This window comes from Cuculus canorus, chromosome 6, assembly GCF_017976375.1.
Source record: "Cuculus canorus isolate bCucCan1 chromosome 6, bCucCan1.pri, whole genome shotgun sequence".
In the NCBI taxonomy this organism is placed as follows: domain Eukaryota; kingdom Metazoa; phylum Chordata; class Aves; order Cuculiformes; family Cuculidae; genus Cuculus; species Cuculus canorus.
In genome coordinates this window covers 18135347-18159202 of record NC_071406.1, presented here as the reverse complement: position 1 = coordinate 18159202, position 23856 = coordinate 18135347, and the positions used below count along the sequence as shown (strand labels likewise).

At 38.3% G+C, this 23856-nt stretch overlaps 1 protein-coding gene across 1 annotated transcript in view; it reads left to right on the top strand.

Moving 5' to 3' along the window:
- LY75 (lymphocyte antigen 75) overlaps positions 1 to 23856 on the top strand; it is a 45856-nt gene that overhangs the window by 9501 nt on the left and 12499 nt on the right. Inside the window, exons 8-24 of the mRNA XM_054069237.1 lie at positions 332 to 489; positions 1256 to 1366; positions 2608 to 2696; positions 3051 to 3223; positions 3398 to 3594; positions 5009 to 5151; positions 10812 to 10893; positions 11484 to 11555; positions 12910 to 13033; positions 13931 to 13966; positions 14232 to 14407; positions 15494 to 15558; positions 16798 to 16874; positions 17985 to 18121; positions 19119 to 19224; positions 21208 to 21368; positions 22030 to 22159. Coding sequence (XP_053925212.1) covers positions 332 to 489; positions 1256 to 1366; positions 2608 to 2696; positions 3051 to 3223; positions 3398 to 3594; positions 5009 to 5151; positions 10812 to 10893; positions 11484 to 11555; positions 12910 to 13033; positions 13931 to 13966; positions 14232 to 14407; positions 15494 to 15558; positions 16798 to 16874; positions 17985 to 18121; positions 19119 to 19224; positions 21208 to 21368; positions 22030 to 22159 — 2037 coding nt within the window. The remainder of the gene's footprint in view (positions 1 to 331; positions 490 to 1255; positions 1367 to 2607; positions 2697 to 3050; positions 3224 to 3397; positions 3595 to 5008; positions 5152 to 10811; positions 10894 to 11483; positions 11556 to 12909; positions 13034 to 13930; positions 13967 to 14231; positions 14408 to 15493; positions 15559 to 16797; positions 16875 to 17984; positions 18122 to 19118; positions 19225 to 21207; positions 21369 to 22029; positions 22160 to 23856) is intronic.

Here is a 23856-nt window from a genome sequence, read left to right as displayed (position 1 = left end):
ATCTTATGTTTTTGCCTGCACTCCAAAAATTAAATTTGATTGAGCTTTTTTGCTTCTGTTCGTTACTTCTGGGTGGTTTTGGTTTTTTTTTTTTTCCTGTTTATTACCTTCCCTGTGACACTTATGCCTATTCATGAATACAAATTAGGAAACAAAATCATAGAAATGCATTATACTTGTCTCAAATCACCTTTCTCACTGTAAGAAAAAGTGTGTCGTTTATGCTGTGCAGTATAGTGATAAAAAACTAATTTTGCTGATTTCCCAATCTTTTACAATTAAATTGAATATTATTTTGAAACTACAACGTTGTCCTAATTTTAAATTACAGATGCTACAGAACAAATTTGGCTGGGTCTCAGGAATGAAGACGTACCGACCTTATTCAAATGGTCAGATCGCTCAGATGTGGTTTTTACATATTGGGATCAGAATGAACCAAAAGTTCCTTTTAACAGCACTCCCAACTGTGTGTCATATTCAGGCAAGGTAGGAATACAGTTTTTCTAAAAGCAAATTTCTTAGCTGACGCTTGGCAGCTGTGTGCTGTGAAGAATGGAAGAAATTGCTCACAGCTCTGAGACTGCCACGGGTGTTGGCCAGCTGGTTGTCCTCATCACTGTGCATTTTGGGTTGCTGTGTTCTTTCGTGTCTGTGGCAGAGAACTAGGAAGGAGGTGGGCCAACCTCTTGAAAGGAAGAGCTGGGTACAGTCATCTTGAGGACCAATTTGGGTCACCCTGTCTGAGGATGGGTAGTGAGATACGTCTGTAGGAGAAGAAGAGAGGAGAGGACAGACATTGCAAGGATACAGTACAGAAGAAGTAAGGGGTGGGTGAGGGAAGCAGGTCACAAAGATAAATGGAGAGGGAAGCAGGCTGGATCCCATCTCCCAGATTCAGTAGAAAACTGGGACAAGTGTCTGCTTGCTGTGAGGCTGGCAGCGGAGTTCATGTGCCCAGCTCCTCTGAGCTGCCTCTTTGCAGCCTCTGCTGGAAGCTGAGCACACCCCCTGTACCCATTCTCTCCCTGATCCAAGAGAGTTGGCACCACCGTGGCCTTTTCTTCTGTTTTTAGGTGTAATCCAGAATTCTCTTATCTCCGCATTTGTCAGCTTTCTCTGTCCCTTCTGAGCATGCATCTATGCATGTAATCCAGGGCATCCCACCCCCACTATTTTTACTGAGGCATTTGGCCCTGCACTATGGAAATGGAAAGATTTTAGAATTTTAAATACTTTTTTTTCCTTCTCACAGTTGGGACAGTGGAGAGTCAGATCCTGTGAAGAAAAATTTAAATACGTGTGCAAGAAAAAAGGAGAGATTTTGAATGAAACAAAATCAGATAAAAGTTGTTCATTGGAAGAGGTAATAGGAAGTCTGTATTCCTTTTATTTTCACTTGGTTCAGAAACCTGCTTAAAACCACTTATTTCATCTACTTCCCATTTACTTATTGCCTGTACATTAAAATCTACAGAACATTTTAGGTGAAAAATGACTTCTTTATAGCATGAGTCAAATTCCAGATCCTCCTAAGTGGACTCTGGATGTGTTACTACTCTGTTTATTGATGAAAGTATTATGAGCATGGACTCAGGGAATGTTGTGTTTTATTTATTTGTTTGGAGGAAAAAATTGCTTTTACTAGATATGTTTTTGCTAGTGCAATTTTTTTTTCTGTGGTTTTTTTTGCTTTAAATATGTTTTAAAACCTAGGATAAACACTTTACAACATAAAGATACGCAGATATTAATAATTGACTCTAGATTTTGCTTGGCTTTTAGTTTTGTTCTTCAACTTGAATAGAAGTAGGGAGTTTTTTGGTTGTTTTGGCTTTTTTTTTTTCTGCAGTATAATGTATTACAGCACTAGTGAGGCTCGAAAGGAAGTCTCTTCTGTTTTGAACAACGCTGGGATGATATTACTAACTACTTCAGAGTTCTTTGATTCAGTTTTGTGTGGCATATTGCCTGCAATAGGAAACATGTTTACCCCTAATCTTTCTTTCTGCATGACCTCGAGGTATTTTCACTCTGCCTCTTCAGAGACTGCCAGCTTGTAGAGTTACAGCTTTCTGTGCCGTTCAGACACGAGTAGCATTGGTAGGCTAGCAAAGAGGTATCACATTGCTTGAAATCTCAGTGTAAATGTAGGGGAAAAGATTTAAATAACAGAGAAATAGTTCAAGTTCACAGATTTTCAGTGTATTTTTTTTTTTCAGAAGTAAACACTAGTAATGCCCTCTTATTATTCCTCTCTTTGAATCCTGGCATTGGTGGAACAGCATGAAAACTCCTATTGTTTTGACTAGGACTAGGCTGTCACCCTTGTATTTCTCCCTCTAAATGCACATAGCGGTCAGAAGACTTTGCACAGTCAAGCTAAAACAGTGGTGTATTTTATTCCCATGGTTGCGTTATTTTTTAGGACTGTGAATCTGAATGTTAGTGATACTGAACCTTGTGTGTGATGCACTGGATTTCTTTCTTGTATGTGCTGTGCCAACTTGTGGTTACCAACCAATGTTGGCAATAATTTATATTCTCCTGTAGATAATGCCTAAATTAGGCTGTTATCTATAAATGTGCTTTTCATTCTTTAACTAGGGATGGGAGAGACATGGAAACTACTGTTACAAGATTTATGAAACAGAAGTTTCATTTGGATCACAGTGCAATCTTACAGTGATGAACAGGTAAAGCACATCTCTCTAATTTATAGGCATGTTTTACAATGGAATCCTAGAGATATAGTCAGAGATTAAAACCTCTGTATGCTAATCAGTGGTTTATAAAGAAAAAAATAGAATAATGATTGATTTGCTTTTGCAGAGAACTAGCTCACTGTGTTTTCTATGGTCTGACAATGGTAAACTTAGTGTAAAATCTTCTTGGAAGTATGTGAATTTGCAGTCTGCTGACCCCATGTTGACGGGACTGTCTGGACAGCCACTTGCACTGACACATGTAATAATAGGCCTGGGTTTCAAATTGTCTCAGTAGTTTCAGATGTCTTTCAAATATTGACTCAATTTAATCTGAATTTTCAGATTTGAGCAAGAATTTATAAACAACCTGATTAGAAAACACACCAAAGTTGAAGAAAAATACTTCTGGACTGGTTTGCAGGATATTAGTCAGTCGGGCATATATTCCTGGGGTGCAGTGAATGGGAAAAAATCTGAAGCTGTGACATACACTAACTGGAATTCCTTGCAACCAGGTAAATTTAACAATTAAAAAATTAGGTAAAAATACTAGCATTTTACATTGAGCAAGCTTTGGAGTACCATGTTACAGAACTCCAAGGAGGAAATGAAACAATCGTTCAGAAATCTGGATTCTTTTGAAAACTACCCAGTAGTTTTAAATATGTCTTTGGTGGCTTAAATCTTAGAGTTTTCAGGAGGATGCGTGGCCATGTCCAGTGGAAAGTCTCTTGGAAAGTGGGAAACTAAGGACTGTAAAACCACTAAAGCATTTTCTATCTGCAAAAAATATATCGGGCTGCCCCAGAAGCCAGAAGTGCTCCCAAAGCCCACTGATCCCTGTCCCCTTGGGTGGCACAACGGATCTGGCCTTGCCTGCTACAAGGTAAAATGTTATTCCTATTAGATGTTAATTGTTCATTTCTGTTTTGCAGCAAGTGTGCAGTTAGCTTTTTTGTTGTGGCTTATAGCTTCTCTGAAGGGTATCTCAAAGGTGTTTTACACTGGGAGGGGAAATTCATGTCCATTCAGGTTGACTGCCTCCAGATGTTCTCATGCGTCATCTTGTGCCGCTTCCCGGATGATGCAGTGTGCCTCTCTCTACTCCTCCCTGGCCAGCTCTGCACATCACAGTTGGATGGAGCTGACAGCATTTGCCCTGTGTTGGCGTCTCAGGAGCCTGGTGCTGACAGAGGGGGCCCTGTCTGTATCCCGGCCTCCCTGCCATCATGTGGCACGCAGAGACACCTGAACAGGGAAGGAAAGCGCTTTGCATTGCCTTCGCTTGTCCTTTTCCTTTCTATACTCCAAAAATGTAGATAGGAGAGGTGGGGTCTTCTCTGGACTGAATATGGATGTCAAACTTTATCGAAGAAGGTGCAGCCTCGATTGTATTTTACTGGTTTTGAAGTAAATAGTGGAAGCAAGCAGCTATGCTGATAGTTGAAATGGCTTAAACAAGTTCCTGTGTAGAAATGCAGGTTTTTCCTCTCCTGTTAACAATCAAATCAAGTTAAAACTAAGGCTGTTCAGTGGGTTGTTTATTTGTTATTTAGGGATTCAGTGTTTGCAGTGAGCTGTGTCTCGTAAACAGCTCATGTAGCAAAGTGGGGAAACCCAGCTTGAATAACAAGGCTGTGAGCAAGGATCCCGAATGGTGAGGTCTGGCTATTGTGCGGCATAGATGTCCTGTGGCTGATGGGATGGGACAGCTGGCCCTGGCTGTTTCTTTAAAACTCTTGTTGACCAAGAGCAGCATGTCTGTGCAGAGAGAACCCGCTGATGGGAGCTGGCTTGGACTGAAGTCAGGGGGATCAAGTTGGCATTTTAGCTGAGGTATATGAGCCAAATATGCAACTGTGATACATGCAGGTAGCAGAGGGTGTGCTGAAGAACTTTCTTCACCTCTAGTGTGCAAATGGGCCTGGTTTCAGAGAAAACTGGACTTTGCTGTTCACCATAAATTTGAAAGAACATCCCTTAAAACTTACAATTTGGCTTGCAGTTTTGGAGTGAGTTGGGTGTTGTTTTGTAAAATCTTTCTGGTAAAGAGAAACAGAGAAAGCCTGTCATGTGGAATACATTGCATTTGAAACAAATTTTGTCAGCTAAATTTCGGAGGCTGGCTATTGTCAAACAAACAGGAAAAAAATAAGTAATTGTTAAGAAGGCAAGCTCTCTCCCTGTGGAAATACCGGATATCCGTTCCTACCTAGGATGCCCATATTGAGTAGCACAGGAGTGTTTTAAAATAATCTTTCTTGTGTCATTTTCTACTCTGACATTTGGCTGTTGTGAAGTTCTTCCATAGTGAACGAGTGCTGCGAACCAGGACCTGGGAAGAGGCAGAAAGGTTCTGTGAAGCCCTCGGAGGCCATCTGCCTAGTTTTACCGACTTGGAAGAAGTGAAGGTGCTTCATTCTGTCCTGAGAAAAATAATCAGGTAACAAACTAGCCATGGGCTAAAATTTTTACTTCAGTCACATTCTGCAGGAAATCACAAATGTTGCTGCTGACCCCAAATGGCAAGTATGAGATAGTGTACAGTGACTGCATTTTCCACAGTAAAAATGGCTAGATGTGGCATTTGAACTGCTGGTCATGTCACTGCCTTCCTGGAAAATGTCAAGGGAGTGCAGCTTGGACAAATGTTTTGCATTGCTAGAGGGAGCACAGGAAAAGAGAGATTTGCTGCAAGCATCTTCCACTACATGAATTTAAGTCTGTGTTTTTATAATGTTTCTTTCTTTATGTTGAATTTTGGTACCCCTGGGTGATAGTTGTTACTATTCTTTACTGATATGTTCTTTAGAGATGAGTTATTGTTTCAGTTTTTTAGGTAGGTCTTATCTTTATTCTTTAAATTCTTGCTGACTTAACTGGGTGCTATCTTTTGAAAACTTGAATAATGTCATGTCCAGCAATCTGGTTGGCACAGATCCCATTTGGCATAACTGCAATAACACGGTATGAGCATTGGATGGTGTGTTGAGTTTTCTGGTATCAACAAATCAAGTACTACATAATTTATGAGTCTAAAGCTCTATTTTTAATCAAAGGAATTGTCACTACAAAGCTTTATTAGGCATTGGTGTGATGTCAGATCCTTGTGTAATTTTTTTTTTTTTTTTTTGATTGGCAGCCTGTTTTTTCAGAACTTTTGTCAGCTTAAACTCAAGTGCTGCCAGTTTTGGGATCTAAATTTTTTCATCATCAAACTAAATTGGAATTATTTCAGAAGCTGCCAAAGTACAACATGGATTAATTTTTAAAACATGATGACTGAAGACATGCCTTATTCAAAACCCAGTGAACTTTTTTTAGATGTGCACAGATCATGAAAATCATTCCATGTTTATGTTAATAAGACACAAACCCAAGCTTGTATGCTCTCTATATAGATGGCTTAGCCTTTGTAAAAGCTGCTTGTGACCCCTTTACTAAAGTCACTGAAGTGCCTGAAACAAAAATTTATTTTTAGCTATAGATCTTATTTTAACTTTTTTTGCAATTAGAAATTTTGTTTTAGTGTACCTAATCTACTATGAAACAGGAATAGAGAAGTAACTTATTTTATTTTCCTACGAGTACTTGGAAATACTTTTCAGTTCCCAGAGTGTCTGAGGTATTAATTATAGCTAATGGACATTTTTGTTACGAGTTTGAAGGTGGAGACTTCCTATCTTTCAAAAAAGTCAGTTGACATAGGATGCTACTGCAGTTCCAATATTTCAGAAAACTTGAACTTAGCCTGAAAGAAGGAAAGTCCCAGTGCTTCAGTATTATTATACCAGAACTTTAATAAAGGGCAATATTTTGAGGCCAGTGTAAATTGATTTTGCAGTCAGTGTTGCAGTAACTACCTGTGTAAAATATAATGCAAACCACGGTATTTTCATCAAGTTTAACCTCTTTTTTAAGCATTGCAGAACTTCCTGAACAAAAATACTATGTATTTGATACTGTCAGAAGTATTTTAAATAATATTTGTTTGTTTAGATAACAATGGAGTTTTTAAGACTGTTATGCTTTTAAATTACTCAGAAGTGGTGATTATATGAAGTATTTAGGAGATCAGGAGTGAAGGGTGGCTTGTCTGAAAATAAATGTATTTGACAGAGGAGAGAAGAAACCAACTGTATTGTTTCACCAAGAACAAACGATTCAGGTAACTGGGAGAAATCATCCCAAGATAACATTAGATGTGATTGGCTGCTGGAGTGCACTGGCACGCGGTTTGTCTGTGTTCCCTGCATTTACTCGGTGCAAACTCTAACCTAAACTATTCATTCAATGCATTCATTTCAGCTTGGGGAAGGAGCCACACCTTGGCTGTTTTAGTTTCGTTTCCCCCCCTCCTCCCCACCTTGCACAGCTCTCCGGTGACTCATTGGTAACTGTTTGTTTCTAAATATTAGCAAGTCAGTTTGGTTCACCGGAAAAAGGGCAGCTTGCCTAGTCCATTCTGTTCTTTACTCAGATTCCACCTTAGAGGCAAATAAGAGCTCAAATTGCTCCAGCTAAGTCAGGCAATTGCCATTGGAAAGGAAAATAAAATTTGCCTGCTAGCCTTTCCCTGTTTGAAAGGAATAGGAGATAACCTCTTCACTTTGAGAAACATCATACAGGCAGAACAGATCCAGTTCAGTTAGTTTCATTCTTTTAGAATTGTTTTTGAGCATTCTGCAGCTTATAGCTGGCAAAGACCTTTGGTGAAAGGAGACTAATGGCTTGAACTGGTTAGAAGTAACGTTGCAATGAGGACTCTTTTCTGGAAGAAAATCAGTTGCCTTTAATATGCACAGTGCTGGTGCTGTAATTGTTCTGAATCTAGAAAGCCTCACTAACACTTGAGTTTGCAAGAAAGAAAATGGTCTTGTTCTCAACACAGTGGCCAAAACAGTGATAAACCTGAGGTGCCAGTTGTAGTAGTTTCATTAATACAGCTTGTCCTTTCTTATGTGAAAGAGCAGATAATGAGCAGGGTGGCAGTTCAGCTAATGGCAATAGCGTCAAATGGGCTTTATATACACTTCTAGGTCAGCACCGCTCAAAATTAAATGGTGCCCTAAATTGCACCATTAAGAAGTTGGCTTAGATGTACATCTTACTTGGTCTGAAGAACTAGGTTGAACTCCAAGCTACAGTAACTTCACCTAAGGTCTTACTCTTGTGTTGGAACTGACATAAGGGACAGAAAAAAAAGCCTTTTCTATTTCAGCAGTTAGAATATGCCAGCAGAAAAATTGCTGGTTTATATTCCCTTCATGTTGATCTAAACTGTGTTTATCCACTCCTGCACAACACTGAATTTTATCAAGTTTCAGTTCTCTATGAGAGAAAAGCTACTGGTATTCTGGAGCGATTGCCAGTGATTTAGTCTTTCGTTGTTAATCAGCATGGAGTCCATTGTAAAGCACAAATTGCACCTATTTTTTGTTTTAAAACTTGGGATAATCTGGGATTTAGAGGCAGTTCCAGGAGTGTGGCCAGAAGAATATTCTGGCACTGATAAACTTGTTTTGAAACCAGTCCATAGGGTGAATTTTAAGCTTTGCACTGAGGAGACAGATGCCTGAAGTACAAGCAAATTCCTTGCTGCAGCCTTAGTTGCGATAGAGTGTTCTAGTTCGTATGTCTTAAATAGTCGGCAGAGTTCTTTTCTGTGATGAGGTGATATAATTTCAGAGGGCTATCAAAAGGCCGTACTTAAGCTAAAAACATTATCAAGGACAGTGTAGTAGTTACAGATCTGAACACTTACAAGAGAAGCAAAAAATGCACATTAATGCCTAAGCACCAAGTCAGCTGAAATACATTGTTATATTTGCAGGCCGGTAGTTGTAAATTGAGAGATAAGCTGGAGAAATTCTTCACCTGGCCCACGTTTTTATTATTTATTTCTTGAAAAAAAGCCAAGTATAATACTTCGAAAAATTGCCCTAGTTCCTCAGGTCCTGCAGAGCCTTTTGAAATTAATGTCTCAACTTTTCTTTTTAGTAGATACTCCTCTGTGATTATCAGTTGCTTAAACTGCACTGAACTGTAGGTGCCGATTAGGAAGGAAAGGTTAAGCAATGTCCGATTCATAACTGGAAGGAACAATCACAGAAAAGTAAAATTCTAAAGGCAAATCGCCTAAAGCCACTTACCTGCTAGTTGTGGATGTTTGCCTTGTAGTTTTCCCTCTGGAGTGATGTGGGGCATTTAGGTTCTTTAACGGCTCTGTAGTGACATCATTAAAAGACTAAAGCCTGTTCAATATGGTAAGATCTCACTACTGTGATCTCACTATCACACCATATTAGAAAATTAATACTGGGGTTGTTGAGAGAAAAAAACAACCAGAAATGTGATTTGTTGGTGGCTGATGCTTTTCTTCCTAATGGGAACCCTACCAAATAAAATGTTGTTGCCCACATCTCTGGGCTAATCTGTTGTTTGTTAGTGCTGCACTGCCAGCCGTTTGAGGCTCAATTTAGCATCTTTATGGTGATGTGTGCGGAAGGGTAGTGGCACAGTCTTACCAAAGAATTTCTTGACATCACCCTGTGATTTTGTAACATTGCTTATGGAGATAAGCCTGGGTCAGAGTCCGTCCCTCCGTGTAATGAAGTAATTTTCATAAACTTTCCGAGTTCTTTCTTAAAATTACTTTGTCAGCTCTACTTTTATTGGGGAGCCTTTTCCAAACACTGACCTCTGCTGGTCAGACATGTCCTTCCAATTTTGAGAGTGAATTTATTTCTGAGTTGTGGTTCCTTCAAATGCAATGTCCTGTTTGCTCAAGTAGATGATCTTATAGGTTTAGTTTCCTAATGCTTTGCAAAGAATTATATCCTTTCCCTGTCTTTCTTTGTCAAGCCTAGACAAGAAAATCTTTTATTCTTGTTAATAGCCTAAACTCTCATTTCCTCAAGTATCCTGTATTCCTTCTCGTTATTTGATACAACACAAATTTATGGAATAGTACTCCTGATACAGTTTTACAGGAGCCCTGTACTAAGGCATCAATACGTTACTATCGCTGTCAGTCTGCCTTGATGATAGTGCCTTTTCATAGCTCTCTTAAAACAGGTTTTCATGTAACCTGTGATTTCAGAGAAGACTCGTGGTCTTTCTCCCCTCTGCTACTTCCACCTCACATCATCACTCAGAAAGGTGACTGTTGCCTTTCTTGGGCAGGATGGCAAATTGGGAGGAATCATAAAATCATAACCTTCAGTACTGAGCACAAAATTGATACTTTGAGAAGTAGAGGTTGCAGTACAAAACTAACCTTGCAGTTTGACTAGCACATATTTAATTTTGTTATAGTATCTTTAGATTCATAAGCAACAGTGAAGAGTATGGTAAAGGCTGTTACGTATTTATGTTGTAGACAGGTTTTTTTGGCAACTTTATATCTTGGAGCATAGCCGAAATTTTTAATTTAAGCATCCCGTTCAAGAAAAATGAACAAGTAAAATGTAGGAAAAAAATACAGTTCTGACTGTAATCCTCCAAAATGGAGTAAAATTTATCTTGCTGTTCTCTTATGCAAGCATTGGAGTTGGTGGTGTTGTGTGCTCTTTTATGTCTGGCTCTTTTATGCAGATGCATAATTGAAATACATGCCCAAGCTTTGTTTGTTTAAATCACTGACAAAGGAAATATGGAGCCAGTTATTCTATATGAGTAGAAGTTTTCCTGTGGTTTGAGGAAGAGTATATTTGAGCTGATGGTGTAGAGACAGGTGACTTGAGATGGACAAGAGGAAGAGAAGGACGACAAATTGACATTATGTGTGTGATTCTGGAAGAGAAGTGTAGAAAAGAGACCTTTAATATCAAGCAACAGCTGTTGAAGCGGTGATGCAGCAAACAAAGGAATGATCTGATTTAGTTTTCTCTGTGATCAGGGAAAAGCAGCCTGCAGATCTTAAAGAGAAGTGCGGAAGTCATCCTAGCCCCTACATCCATTTTCTCTGTGGACTGCTACAACTCGCAGTAGTACACCTTTGGTTTTGCTGCTTGATCCTAAGTAATGCCATAGCATAGGTCAGTCTTCCTATTAAGTGAGCTGAACCCATATCCTTGGCTTAAGTTTTTATTTTATTTCCAGCAATGACAGATGGGTATGGATTGGAATGAATAAGAGGAGTCCAGATTCTTTGGGGACCTGGCAGTGGAGTGATGATAAACCTGTAAGTTAACTTTTAACCAGAAAATGTAATGTCCTGATTTGTTTCAGCTTGGACTGGATTGAAAGTAAATAGATAAATATTTTAATTAAAATATGGCAGATCCTTCAACAGATGAATAATTCAGAAGAAGATTGTGCACTTAAGAGCTGCCATCCAGGCAGATTTCCAATTAAAAATATATCTTTAATAAGGTTAATCTGATTTCTGTCTCCATCCCATTAAAATATTTTAACAGAAATATTCTAAAACCTCTGTAACAGAAATATATAACTTCTAAAAGCTGTTGGAAAGAACAAGATGTCTTCATGCCTCAACATGAGAGGAGGGTCTATCAGTTTGTCTCCTTGATATGTCAGACTTCTCCAAAAATATCTTCCTCATTGTAATTGGCTTATCTGCCTGAATTTATTTTTCTCCCTCACCATAATAACAGGTATGCAGGCTTAGAACTCATCTAGTAACTGCCATTTTACCTGTATTTTAATAGTGATAAATATAATAGAATCCTGGGTTTGAATGGTTATCTCTGGGGATTACCGTAGCAAAACCAATCATGAAGTACTGATTCTTTCAACCTGTCCATCCTGTAGGTAACCAGTGTTGTTATGCCACTCGATTATCTGGAAGATGAATATGACACAAGAGACTGTGCTGCATTAAAGGTTAGTTTCAAGGATTTTAATGACAACATGCATATTTTTACATGAAAGTACTTTGAAAAAATACTTTTGCCAAACATGTATTGAATTTAGGTTGACTGGTGAAATGTTTGCTTTACATAGTGAAAATGTTGCTAGTTGCCAATCTACACGTGCTATCAGTTTGCCCTTATTCAAGCATTTTTTTAATAAATGAAGTGCTGAGCTGATGTTAACCTTCCATAAGATTTCTCTTGAACTACAAAATGTTTTAGTAACAATGCTGTTCTATACTATGTAATGCCATACTGTGGTGCATATTACACTCATATATTACACATAACACCTAAGGATGTAATGTGGAACTTAAAACAGAAAAAAGCAAACAGAACTCTACCAGTAAATTTTAAAATCTAGAACAGTTTTTTCTGACGTACAAATTAAGAAAATAAGGTAGGGATACCCTGGCAGTAGCTAGGATAGAGGGTATATTTGTGTTTATTATGTGTATTTCCTTGTTTATTTGTGAAATAGACTGCAAGTGCTCTGTCAGTTTCTGATTCAAAATGTCAGGCATTTGCTTAATTCCTAATTATGTTCTTCTTTGCTTATTTTAGTCTTGATGGCATGAGTTATAAAACAGCCTCTAACTTTTCTGAAGCATCACCTGACTATTTATAAGCTCATTCCACTACCATCCCTTCTTTTCATCCAATTAGAACGACCTCTGCTTTTAAAATTTACTGAAGGAAAGGATAGTTGCATCTCTTTGCTTCTGGTCTCACCATTTCCCCCTATTCTCTTCTCCTGTATTCATGACTGCAGTTCACGAAGTTGTCAACATCTAGCTACTAAAAATTTTAGGCCAAAAGAGAGTAGTTTAAAGGGGACACTGAATTTAGTAATTTCCTTTTCCTGCTTCTAGGTTTAGACGTTTTCTTTCACTAAATGATAAAAAATTCTCCTTATTGGAGATAATTGTAAGAGTTATGTCAGATTTTAAGCTTGATTGTAAGAAATAATCTTAAAGAAGAAAGACTGAGATGGTTGCTTCTCTTGAGAAGAAATGAGAATCATTTCAGGGCACAAGTTTTAGCAGACAGTTCAGGAAGAAAGCATCCATGAGATGCTATGTGCTACAAAAAAGCAGAGAGGCAACATTTGGTAAGAGAACTTGAGCCCTTTACCTAATTGCTTCACAAACTTGGCTAGCATGGAGAGGTTCTGGTTGAAGAATTAGTGTTGCATCTGCTTATTTTTGCAAAGTAAGTAGGACTAACACCTCAGTAACACATCCCGACCTTGCCAAAGTACATTTTCAACAGTTTCAGAGGCCTGTGCCATACTCAATCAGTTCTCTGTTCCTACTTTTATACAGACCTCTCAGTTTTCACGGAGATCATTTTGGAGATTTTATTTCCATGAAGGCAGAGACCTGGAATTTTACTTAAAACCTTTTGATTGTGAAGCTAAACTTGAATGGGTCTGCCAGATAACAAAAGGTAAACTGCATTTACATCAATTTACTGATATAAGATTTTATTATTATCACTGAGTTATCATTATTGCTCAATAACAGGAACTTTGCAAAAAGTTCTTTATAACTTCTTCTCTGAACTGTTAAGATGTTTTATCTATGTCACATCCAAAGAGATGTGCACTTAAAATATTCAAAGATATATCAGGAAATTACCATGAGGAGGGTGCAGTATCACTGCCTTCTTGTCTCGTGAAGTGAGAAGCAGCCTCTTATTAGGTGAGATGATCTAAACCACCAGGTTGCATTACTTGTGAACTTGACTTTTCTTAGGGATATTTGTAACTAAATCATAGAATAGTTTGGGTTGGAAGGGACCTTAAAGATCCCTTAAATGACCATAGACATCTTGGGTGTGCGGTTTGTTTCAACCTCAGGTCAATCATCTGCCTTCTGGTAAAACTGGTGTGCTAATTCCTCATTGTAGTGAGACAGAAGAATGGGAACACAAAAGAGTGGTGTGGCATGGCGTATCTGCACAGATCCGTTTTTTTCCATGCAGTAGGAAGAGTGCTGTAATCCAATAGGCTTTTATGTTTTGGTTGTTCATTAAAATGCTTTTTGAGGATGAAACTTTCTTGTTGAGGGGAGGTAGAGGTAGATATACAGCTTTGGTGGTTGTATTCTTCTTGGGAGAAACAAACATGCAGATATTTAAGACTGAGGTATGCAAAACTCCTATTTAGTTTTATATCAGTGCAGTTTAAACTATTAAACCTTTGTATAGTTTTCATCTCCTGTTACTTTTTCCATCACGCATACAGAGAAGCATGAACGCAATACATCGGTTCCTTTGTTGGTAACTTCAGTCTTAGCAGAAGGTGAACTTGAAGTGACTGTTCCTTTTCTTTCCTCTGAATAGGTAGCACTCCAAAGACACCTGAGTGGTATGTACCAGGTAAATGGATTTTTTGCTTGTTCTTCTGCTATGTGTAGGGAGTTGTTAATACTCAGTCTTTTATTAGCTTTGTTATATTACTATTGTAATACCTGTCTGATACCAGCAAAGTCATGACTGATAGAATTTTATTCTGAGAGAGATTCAGAATGCAAGGAAGCGTGTTGGCTCTTCCCAGTGTCAAAATTTCTTGTTACATTCAGAAAAAGAAAGGATGAGTTTCTCAGAATTAATTTCTTATGTATGTCATATTTTTTCTTGGTAGATGAAATTGGAATTCATGGAGCCCCACTTGTTGTTGATGGAGCAGAACTGTGGTTTGTGCCAGATAAAAACCTGAGCTTCCAGGAAGCTATTTTCTACTGTCAGAAAAATGATAGTGATTTAGCCTCTGTGGAGTCTTACCCAAAACTCAGGACAATACTATCTCAAATAGAAAAGGTAAGGAGGTATAATCTAACAGATTACCTTATTAACTTTCCCCTATTGGAATATTTCTTGCCAATTTTTCCAGTATAAGAAAATGTTAATTTCTTCCTTTTTCCTCTTGACCTGAATATTTTAAATTGTATGTAAAAGGAAAAGATGAGTTGACAGAGAAATACTTTCATGTCAGTCTTTTTAAACAATTGTAAATTTAAAAGTATCCTTAACAACATGAAAAAACCTTGCCTCCAAATGGAGACACGGTGTCGTAACAGGACCACCATGTAAGCATCCCATTGTCTGCAAATGCTTCACTAACAATTGTGCTAGTTCTCAATTGTATACAGGGGACAGCACATCATTTTTCACCTGAGAGAATTTAAATAGAAATGCATGGTGGTCTGATAGCCTTTACTGAAGGGGGTTCCTGTTGTTCATGGCATGAAAGTACATTCTTTTAAGGAATCATACCAAAATATTTCAAGTTTCAGCACCTCTTTCTACCTTCCTTCAGCGCTGCTGCTTGTGAGACAGCAGTGCTTTCTGAAATAAGCAGATTGCAAGCTCTCTTCATGAAATTTCTTTTGACAAGAGTTACCGGGAAGGAGAAATTACAAGACAGGAGAAATTGAGGATTTGACTTGCCGAGTCTGTAGCCTTTTCACAAACTGTTCTTTGCTAGGCTATCTGCTGGAAGAACAGGATTGCTCTGAGGAAGGAAGAAAGGAAGGTCCTGTGGAACCATGTCAGCTTTAGGCAGCTTGCAGCTATGTTTTGGTTGTCTGGTGGAGTTTCTGCTATGGATTTTGTGGGAATGATATATCTAGCATGCACTTAAGACAATGCTGCAAGATTTCCTGTAGCTTTATCCAGCACAGTGGAAAATGTGAGCTATTTTTCTGGTAGGTGCAGGGGTCTGTCTACTTTACGTCTCAGTCTCAAACTGTATCCTTTCCTATTGCTGAAGAATAGTAATTCCTGCACATTTTAGAAACATTTTAGATCAAAATTAGTTTTGTTATTGATTTATCCTTGGTAGAGTCTGGAGCTCTTTGTGTATGGTTTGTAAAATACTGGGGGTTTTGTTCTTTATTTCCACAGTTATCAAACAGCGAACAGAAGTGGTGGCTGAAGTTTATTGATTACGGCTACAGCTATCATTCACCGTATGTAGAATAATTATGAGATGCTTTATTGTAAGCTTTTTTTGATGTGCTTTTAGGAATATAGTTAACTGGAACAGTTTCCAAAGGCAAATATTTTATCCCCAAATTTGTAAATGATTACTACTTCTGTATCATCCCACAGAAGTGGGATAAATAATTTGAACTAAGCTAGAAAAAGACACCACATTATTCAGTGACCACTGTTCTCTGCTTTTATTCACATGTACCTGCAGCTATTCTTGCCATGCTAAACTTAGACCACAGAGCACCAAAAAGAGAGAGAGTAGAACTGGATGATGCTCAGGCAAAACAAACAGTGATTAATACAGTATGTATGTCCAATGAGAAAGCGGGTGTATTTCAAAATATTGTTGAAGTATTTTAATTAGCTTCCAGATTTTTAGTTCTATTCCCATTACAAGCATTATCAACATAAAAAAATTAATTCATAGTAACTGAATTCATAATCTGTCTATCAGAGCCTCTGATTTTATGTTGTTGGGGTTTAATGTCTTAGTCTTGTCCTGTGAATCCTTAAAATCTGTGCTCCTGGTAGCTAATCTACTCCACTGATCTTTAAAATGCTTTTATTGTATTTTTAATCCCACTTCTATGTTCGGTTAATAACTGAGGAACTAGGCGGAAAACATATCTGAAAAAAAAAATCCCTCTCTGTTGGCTCTGAGGAGATCTGAGATATACCTGAGAACAGAGAATGTGAAACTGGTTTAAGACATCACTCTTCTAGTTAAGTAATGCCGAAGTCTTGGGGGGGCTTGTAGTGTAGCCTTGTAGAGCTGAGATGTCTCACAGCAAACCTTGCATCATGCTGTTCATGGCTGCACTGAGGGATTATAGGCTTCTCAGAAGAAAAATTCGTCACTTACCAAAATACTATAGCAACATAGTACTTGGAAAATAAAGCAGGGGCTATTGCCCATTCTCCTCACTTGTCATGACGATGTGCCAGCAATTGCAGCATGGTGATAAATAACCTCCTAGCCTTGTTCTGCACACCTCCTCAACAAAGTTAATTTGAGCATGGTACATAACTACTGAACCTACCACATATTTGTTCCTAGTTTAGTTTCCCTACCTCTGTCCTTTCCAGTTTTGTAGGGCATCTCCTAGAGACAGTTATCAGCCCATATTTTTATTTGCACTGGTTCTGTTGCTGTCAGAGTTTCCACTTGAAGATCACATTGGATTGGAGATTGACTATTAAATGTTTGTATCCAGTTTACAGTTATTTTCACGCTTTCATGATCGATTCTTGAGGGATTGCTGGTATGTTTCCAGAAAGAATTGGTATAGAGGTAAGGTTATTATTTTTTCACCCTTCTCTGTCATTATTATACTTAAAAAAAAAAAAAAAAAAGTACTTACTGTTCTGCCCAAACCAAACTCTTATGTTTAATGCAAATTGATATTGAATTAGGAGTGGACGGCTTCTTGATGATAATCTGATTGAATTTTGAATCATTTATTTCTTCCTGTGGTAGAAGCCATGATAATATTTCTTCATGACCAGAGGAAACCTGAATTCAGAATACAGGGTTTTTTATTATTGATTGTCACTCTATTTGCAACATAAATTAAGTGAAAGCTGGTTTTGATGGTTAGATTTTTGTGTTTATACTACATACTCTGGAAATTAATTCTTAGTGTTGTGTTAATTAGAGGAGCTTGACTGAATGCTTGCAACCACGTGTGCATCTGGAGGTGCAACTTTCATGAAGTAGTGGAGTCATACTGAAGAGGTATACAAAGTAATGGAAACACATCTAGTGGTGCTTGAAGCTTCTTATTTCCTTTTTTTAACATTTTTCTATATTGAGGAAAATTTATAACCCTGGAGAACAACTAGTTCCTCCTGTCTACTCACATTTCCACTTTAAAGCCTGTTTTCCCCGTTATTCTGTTGTGTGCTGCTGACCTAATTTCATCCCTATGAGTTCTTGACAATTACTCTTGGCTAGGAAGTCAGTTCAGTTACTGTAGGAGTCATGTACAGCGGTTCAGGCCAGACATTCTCCGTATGGATTCTAAAGGATGCCTTTTGACTTTAATGGCTTTTAGGTCATATACGCTCTATGTCAGAATATGAGATTAGTCCTCAGAGTCATAATTTTATTTCATGATTTTTCTGTTTGAAGATATCTCTGTCTAGATGAAATGTTCGTACTGGAAATAAAGGGTCAGACTCTGTATCTTTAGGAATATTATACATATAAATTATATAAATAATTTACATTTGTCTTTTGCTCTGCTGTTACTTTTCATGCTTTAGATTGCATAGTATTTCACTGAGCTTGCACTGAAAAGGACTTCGCTTCAGATTGGTCTTTGTCATGTCATAAAATATAAATGGCAATAGAAGCATGGTAGGCATTATCATAACTTTTTTCAAACTTATATTTCTGCAGACTTCCCAATTAACTGTAACATGAAACTGCCTTTCATCTGTGAAAAAAATAATGCCTCCTTACTAGAGAAACACGATCCCAGTTACCGTCCAGCCAGAGGAGGTTGCCCTAAAGGTTGGAGTCAGTTCCGGAATAAGGTACAAAGATAATAGAAATCAATCATCCTTACCTATTTTTCATAGTCCAGTAAGCAGGAGTGCCCTGCTGAAAGAGGTGAGGAAGTAGCCCCTGTGTTCAGGAATGGACTGGGAGGTGGTTTTTTGAAACTGTATACAGTGACTAAAATCATGTCCCCCACTTCTCTATCCCTTATTCAGGATTGATGATTTCTCAGTTTCAAAGCAGTAATTTTCAGTTTATTGCTTTCCCATCACCACATGTTTAGGTCCAACAACATTGATTGTATTGTCTAATCTTGGGGTCTGCTTTGAAGGAAGAGAAGGATTAGAACGGGAGAGGATGAGGTTTCTGTGGCAGAAGCATCTGGCAAACACTCCGCATCCTAAGTTGGCTTCAGGACTTAACTCACTTAAGAATTAGAAGCAACTTTTAAGAATGAACTAACAGAGGTTAGAAGCCATAGTATAGTATGTTTAAGTGCTCTGTAAAGTCTTAGTGAGATTAATTCCTGTTGTTTGGCCCACCATTATTCTGTAAATAAGAGTGTGCATCAGATCTGCTCATTACATTGTGCTAAGGTTTGCAGTTTTATTTCACATCATTGCAGAATATAGCTTTTGGTTTCCCATGTGGTTTCTCCCAAAAGGTAACATATTACAGAACAGTTTCCTGGCCCAGCCCAATCTGACTTCATAGTTCATGTATGAATTCTCTCTTAAAACAGTACATGATCCTGATGTAGGCAATTAAAAATTACTGAATTCTAATCCTCAGAGAACGAGGAGTTATTCAGTGGGATTATTCATCACTCTATATTTAGCTGTTCTGTTGACTCTAATAAGAAATGCGTGCAGCTACTATCAGTTTCTTGCTTTCTGAGAAAAATAGTCATACCGTATTGGAGAAAGTTAGAAGTGATTCTCTTTAGAGTTGGTTTGACAACCTTTTCTTATGAGTTATTTCTTAGGAAGCAATGGTATGATGAAAATCAGTTTTATTATTTTTGTTTTGCAGTGTTTTCTAAAGATGAAACCAGAATATTTAACATTTAGTGCAGCAAATGAAAAGTGCGTAACTTACGGAGGTTCTCTCCCATCTGTCTCAAGTCAAGCTGAGCAAGGTACGATGGTGAACTCGGGCTGCCTTTGGTATGCAGCTTCTCTTCTAAATTCAGTATAGCTTTGCTTAAGGCCTTCAGCATCAAGTCACGTGGTTATCTACAGGCACACTGGGAGCATTCTAAAAATACAAAACTGGCTCAAAATTTGTTGTCTGTTGTTTGCATCACTGGAAACATAACATGGAAATGAAGGTAGTAAACGCTTGAGCAGGTTCAAAGAGTGGATTTTCTGTATGATCTTAACCTGATATAAGAAAAAAAAATTTAGTCTTGCATTAAGGGCTGAGGATAGAAGGGTCACCACTGAATGAAGAATTCCTATGTTTTACTTTGCAAATTAAAACATCACTAAGACTGTAGAGTCTGCACTGTGAAAACCACCTGAGGAGCTGCTTCCGAGATAAGCTCAGCTGTCTGTGTGGGGATGAGATGGCAAACACAATGCCCACTAGAGCACATGGCACCCTCTGTGTCTCTAACTGTTCTGACCAGCTTAATATGGCAGTGAGTCAAACCTGATCACTGGCAAGCTCTCTAGGGTGCTGACAAGAGGATGGAAAATACGCGGACTGCAAAACACGTAGTTGTTCCACCTTTGGGACCTGCCTCTTGGCTGTCACATAAACTAGAGTCATTGAGGGAAATGCAGTGAGGAAGAAATGCATTCACGTTGGCTGCCAGTAATGTTCAGCAATAAACCACTGAATGAGACAGCTGTATTTGCATCCATGTTCTTGAGGATAACTGACAGTTCTCTGCAGGTGTATCTGAAGTAGCTCAGTGGAATCCTGCACTGTGCACAGTGCATATGATATTTGTAAGCAAATAACCTCTTGCCAAATGGAATATGGAAAGTGAACTAGGGAGTCCACTAGGGTCCCTGCAGGCAGCAGTTGAGTGGTAGGTTTTTTAAATTGCTGTTATTGAGGATGAATAGGGTTACAGGAATATAAATGTCTGAGACTTGTGTGGTTTTGGATGTTTCTAGGATTGCAAAAGTATAGCCATGCTGAAATGTTACATAGCATGATCTTTTGTCTGGTTTGGTGCATATGGAAGTGTTTGTTACTGTTTTTTGTTTGTTTTTCTTTCCCCCCTGTGTTGTAAGCCACCTATATGGAAAGAAGGCAGAGTCCTTTTAAAGACACATGCCTCTTTCTGTAAGTTGCTTCTGCTTTTCCAAGTGGCATTAGGAGACTGGCTAGCTCTGACATGGAAATCTTCAGTGGCTTTGTCTAGCTCAGAAAATAGGCTGAGCCTGTCTGGCATGTGGCCAATAGTTAAGACAGGTCAGCAGCAGCTAATTACATAGCTGCAATTTGTCTTCCTAATCTAGACAAGCTGAGCGAATGCAGTTGGTGCCTGCCGGGTAGCCACAGCCCATTGTTTCATGCCAGAATGCTCATTAAGAGCGGTCTGATATAAGGTTTTTCTGGCTGAAATTTTTTTCCAACTAAACCTGACTTCCTTTGTCATGTCCTGCTTTCTCTGATGATGAAGTGGGCAAAGTCTGCCAGAATCCAGGAAATTGTTCTGATTTACTGTATACGGCAGTAGGAGAGGAAGATGGAGATAAGACTTCCTCCATGAATTCAGAGAGAGTAGGAGGGAGCTCTTCTGTTATCACTGCAGGGAGACAATAGAAGATCTTGCAGCCCTGTGGAAAAGCAGCTTTTGAAATTTGGATGTAGGTGCAAGAATAGAAAACAGTGGGCAGAGAAACAGGTTAAATCCACTGCCTGCTGCTCAGCTGAGAATTTGAAGGACAAATACCAATACTCTGCTCCTTTCAGATAAAATCAACGTGCAAGGTGCTACCTTATAGAGGCAAGGATTGATAAGTGTTTTACAATCATAAAAGGCTAGAGAAATTAAATTAATACAAACAGGGGTTGCATTGTCTTATTTATGTGAAGATTTTTGTTCTCAGATGTTTACTGTTGTCTGAACCGCAGTATTTACATTTACTGTTCTGTCCAACAGATTATATAACAACCTTACTTCCTGGTCTGCCAAAAGATATTTGGATTGGTTTGCAGTTTCTGTTCAGCACAAAGGAAAACAAATGGACAGATGAGAGTAAACTGTTATATAGTAACTTTCATCCACTCTTGACAGGAAGATTAAGGAAAATTCCACTGGATGTAAGTTCCAACTTTTGACTTCTGTTGACTATTGAGTAATGAAATTTGGAATATTGACTGTATAAAAAAAAAAAGCAAAAAGATGTAACAGACCAAATCCCTCTGTTAGTGGATTTAGTTGGCAAACAAGGTGACTGACAGTAATTGAGTTATTATTTGGATGACAGTTTTTGGACCGAGATATGAAATGTTGAAGGGTGAAGGAAAAGAGGTGAAACAGCTATTTATTAACTCTTCTGCAACTTCTATTAGCAGTTTAAAGATTACATGAAAACAGTAATCAAAAAGATGTCTTCAATGGTTCTTGGTTCAGTTACACTTAAAATGCATCTGTAAACCATTATGTGTTGGTATTTTGCTTGCTGCTCTACTCAAGGTAGAGCATAGTAAATGTAATTGAATTACACCCACAAACAAGATTTATTTTAAGCATTGCATAATTGCATTTCGTATTTTCCCTGGCATTTAACTTAGGAATTCTTTATTAGCCCAGGCACCTGGTAGTGTTTGTAAAACAAGTAAGCTATACTGTACCACTCCTTTGAAACTTCTTAACAAGTTCAGACAGCTCAGGTTCTCCTAGCCTCATGTTACCTCACCTTCTCTACTTAAGTACATTTATGCCTAATTTGAGTCTGATAAGTATATTTCTGCTTTTCAGCTTTTTGATGAAGAATTTAACAATCAGTGTGGTGTAATCCTCAATGATCCCAAATCACAATATGTTGGAACATGGAATTTCACTGCTTGTGCTGACAGGCACTTCTTGGGTATATGCCAGCGGCCTACAGGTACATCTGAAGAGTCAAAATAAATTACAGCCAGAGTCTGCCGTTAAGATGTGTCTGCCAGGAGACATTTTAGCGCGTGTCACTTGTTACTCTTGAAAAGCAAGATTTTTGTAGAAACTGAGCAGGTAAATTTTGGAAAAGCAGAGTGTGGAAGATGATCTGGGGTTAATTTTATCAGCTGTTCAGAGTTTTCCATTTTGGTTTTCCAGCCCTGTTCAGAGGGGTCTGTTTTTCTGACAGACTGTGTGGTTTTAGTGGAACCACACTTCAGCAGACAGGACTTTAACGTTCTCCGAGTATAGAGGTCACATGCATCTTGGAGTGGAACAAGTGACTTCTTTTTTGTCTTCAGAACTGTGAAAGTGAGGAACCCTGGGAAGGAATGTCACACTATTTCCCTCCTCCTTAAACATATCCTGTGGTTTTTAGCACTAAAAGAATGTTAAAATTGGTCTTTCCAAAGCAAAACTTGAGGGCATACATGGAGAGTTAGAATTTGGAGTGATGCAGCTTTCCCTAGCTTCATACAGATCAATTGGCATGAGTGAGTTTTCTTAACCTAAACTAAAAATAATATTCTGATATAGCCTTGTGGGTTGGTCAACACCAATTACTGGAATTGAATCAAACATTCCTAGCTCTTATATGCATTTAATTACAGCTATGGACTAATGTTCAAGATACCCACTTCTGAGTATGTTCTTCTGCGTAAACAATCCTTTTAAGTAACTAACATGCTATCTTTTATTAAAAAAAACCCAAACAGGTGTGCAAAACACACAAGAGTACGCCCACCTTCTTCTCAAATAGCCAGAGATTTCCCTGCCCCCGTTTAACACAAAAAGTGTTCTTTAGTTCAGTGCCAAATATTTCAGAAATTCCAAGTGTCCAAATTAGAAGTTTAGATGGAAGACATATTAAGGGGGTTTTCATTAATAGTAGGTTAACAATATATCTCTGTAGATCAAGGTAATGTTTTTCGGGGCTGAGTGAAATACTAAGTAGTTCTTTTTAGCCACAGCAATAGAATGTGTAACAAGAAAGGTCAAAAACCTTTCCAAAGGTCCAGAAGACTGCCAGAGAAGGTGTTCTGCTATGGGCCGGTCTTATATCATCGCTGCATTAGGGATCTGAGGATAATTCAGGTGGGAAGGTACCTCATCAGAGTGCAGGGACAGCTGTGAGAGAGTCCAGGTTGCCTGGGGCGTTATCTTGGGATTCTGGTTCCCTGGAATCTTAGCATGATTGTGCCTTGCAGAACTTCTTGAGACATTAATCCTCAGCAATTACTTCATTCAGAAATGGATACTTTCCTGTTACCTTTTTTCCAATTTGGTGCCCCTTGATGTGTGATGGCACAGTTGGTTCCATGGTTCTTTTTTGTAGCTGGGTACTAAATGAAAGCATTTGGCAGCAGACACAAATCACTTCAAACAGTCTGTTTCAGCCTTGACACTTTTCAGATCTATTGAAAGCTGTAAATTGCATATAAATATGAGATTAATATTATGTTTCTATCTTCTTGTGTTTTGGAAAATGGCCCTGTCAAGCCTTTCAATCAGCCATTTATACCCTGTTATTTATAGAGTGAAGGCTCTCAGTGAGCCTTTTTCTGTTTGGGATATTTTAAATGTCAGGATTTTTCTCCCTTCTGAAGAGACCAATTAATTTTTGGTTGTGTATAAAATTTTGAGGGT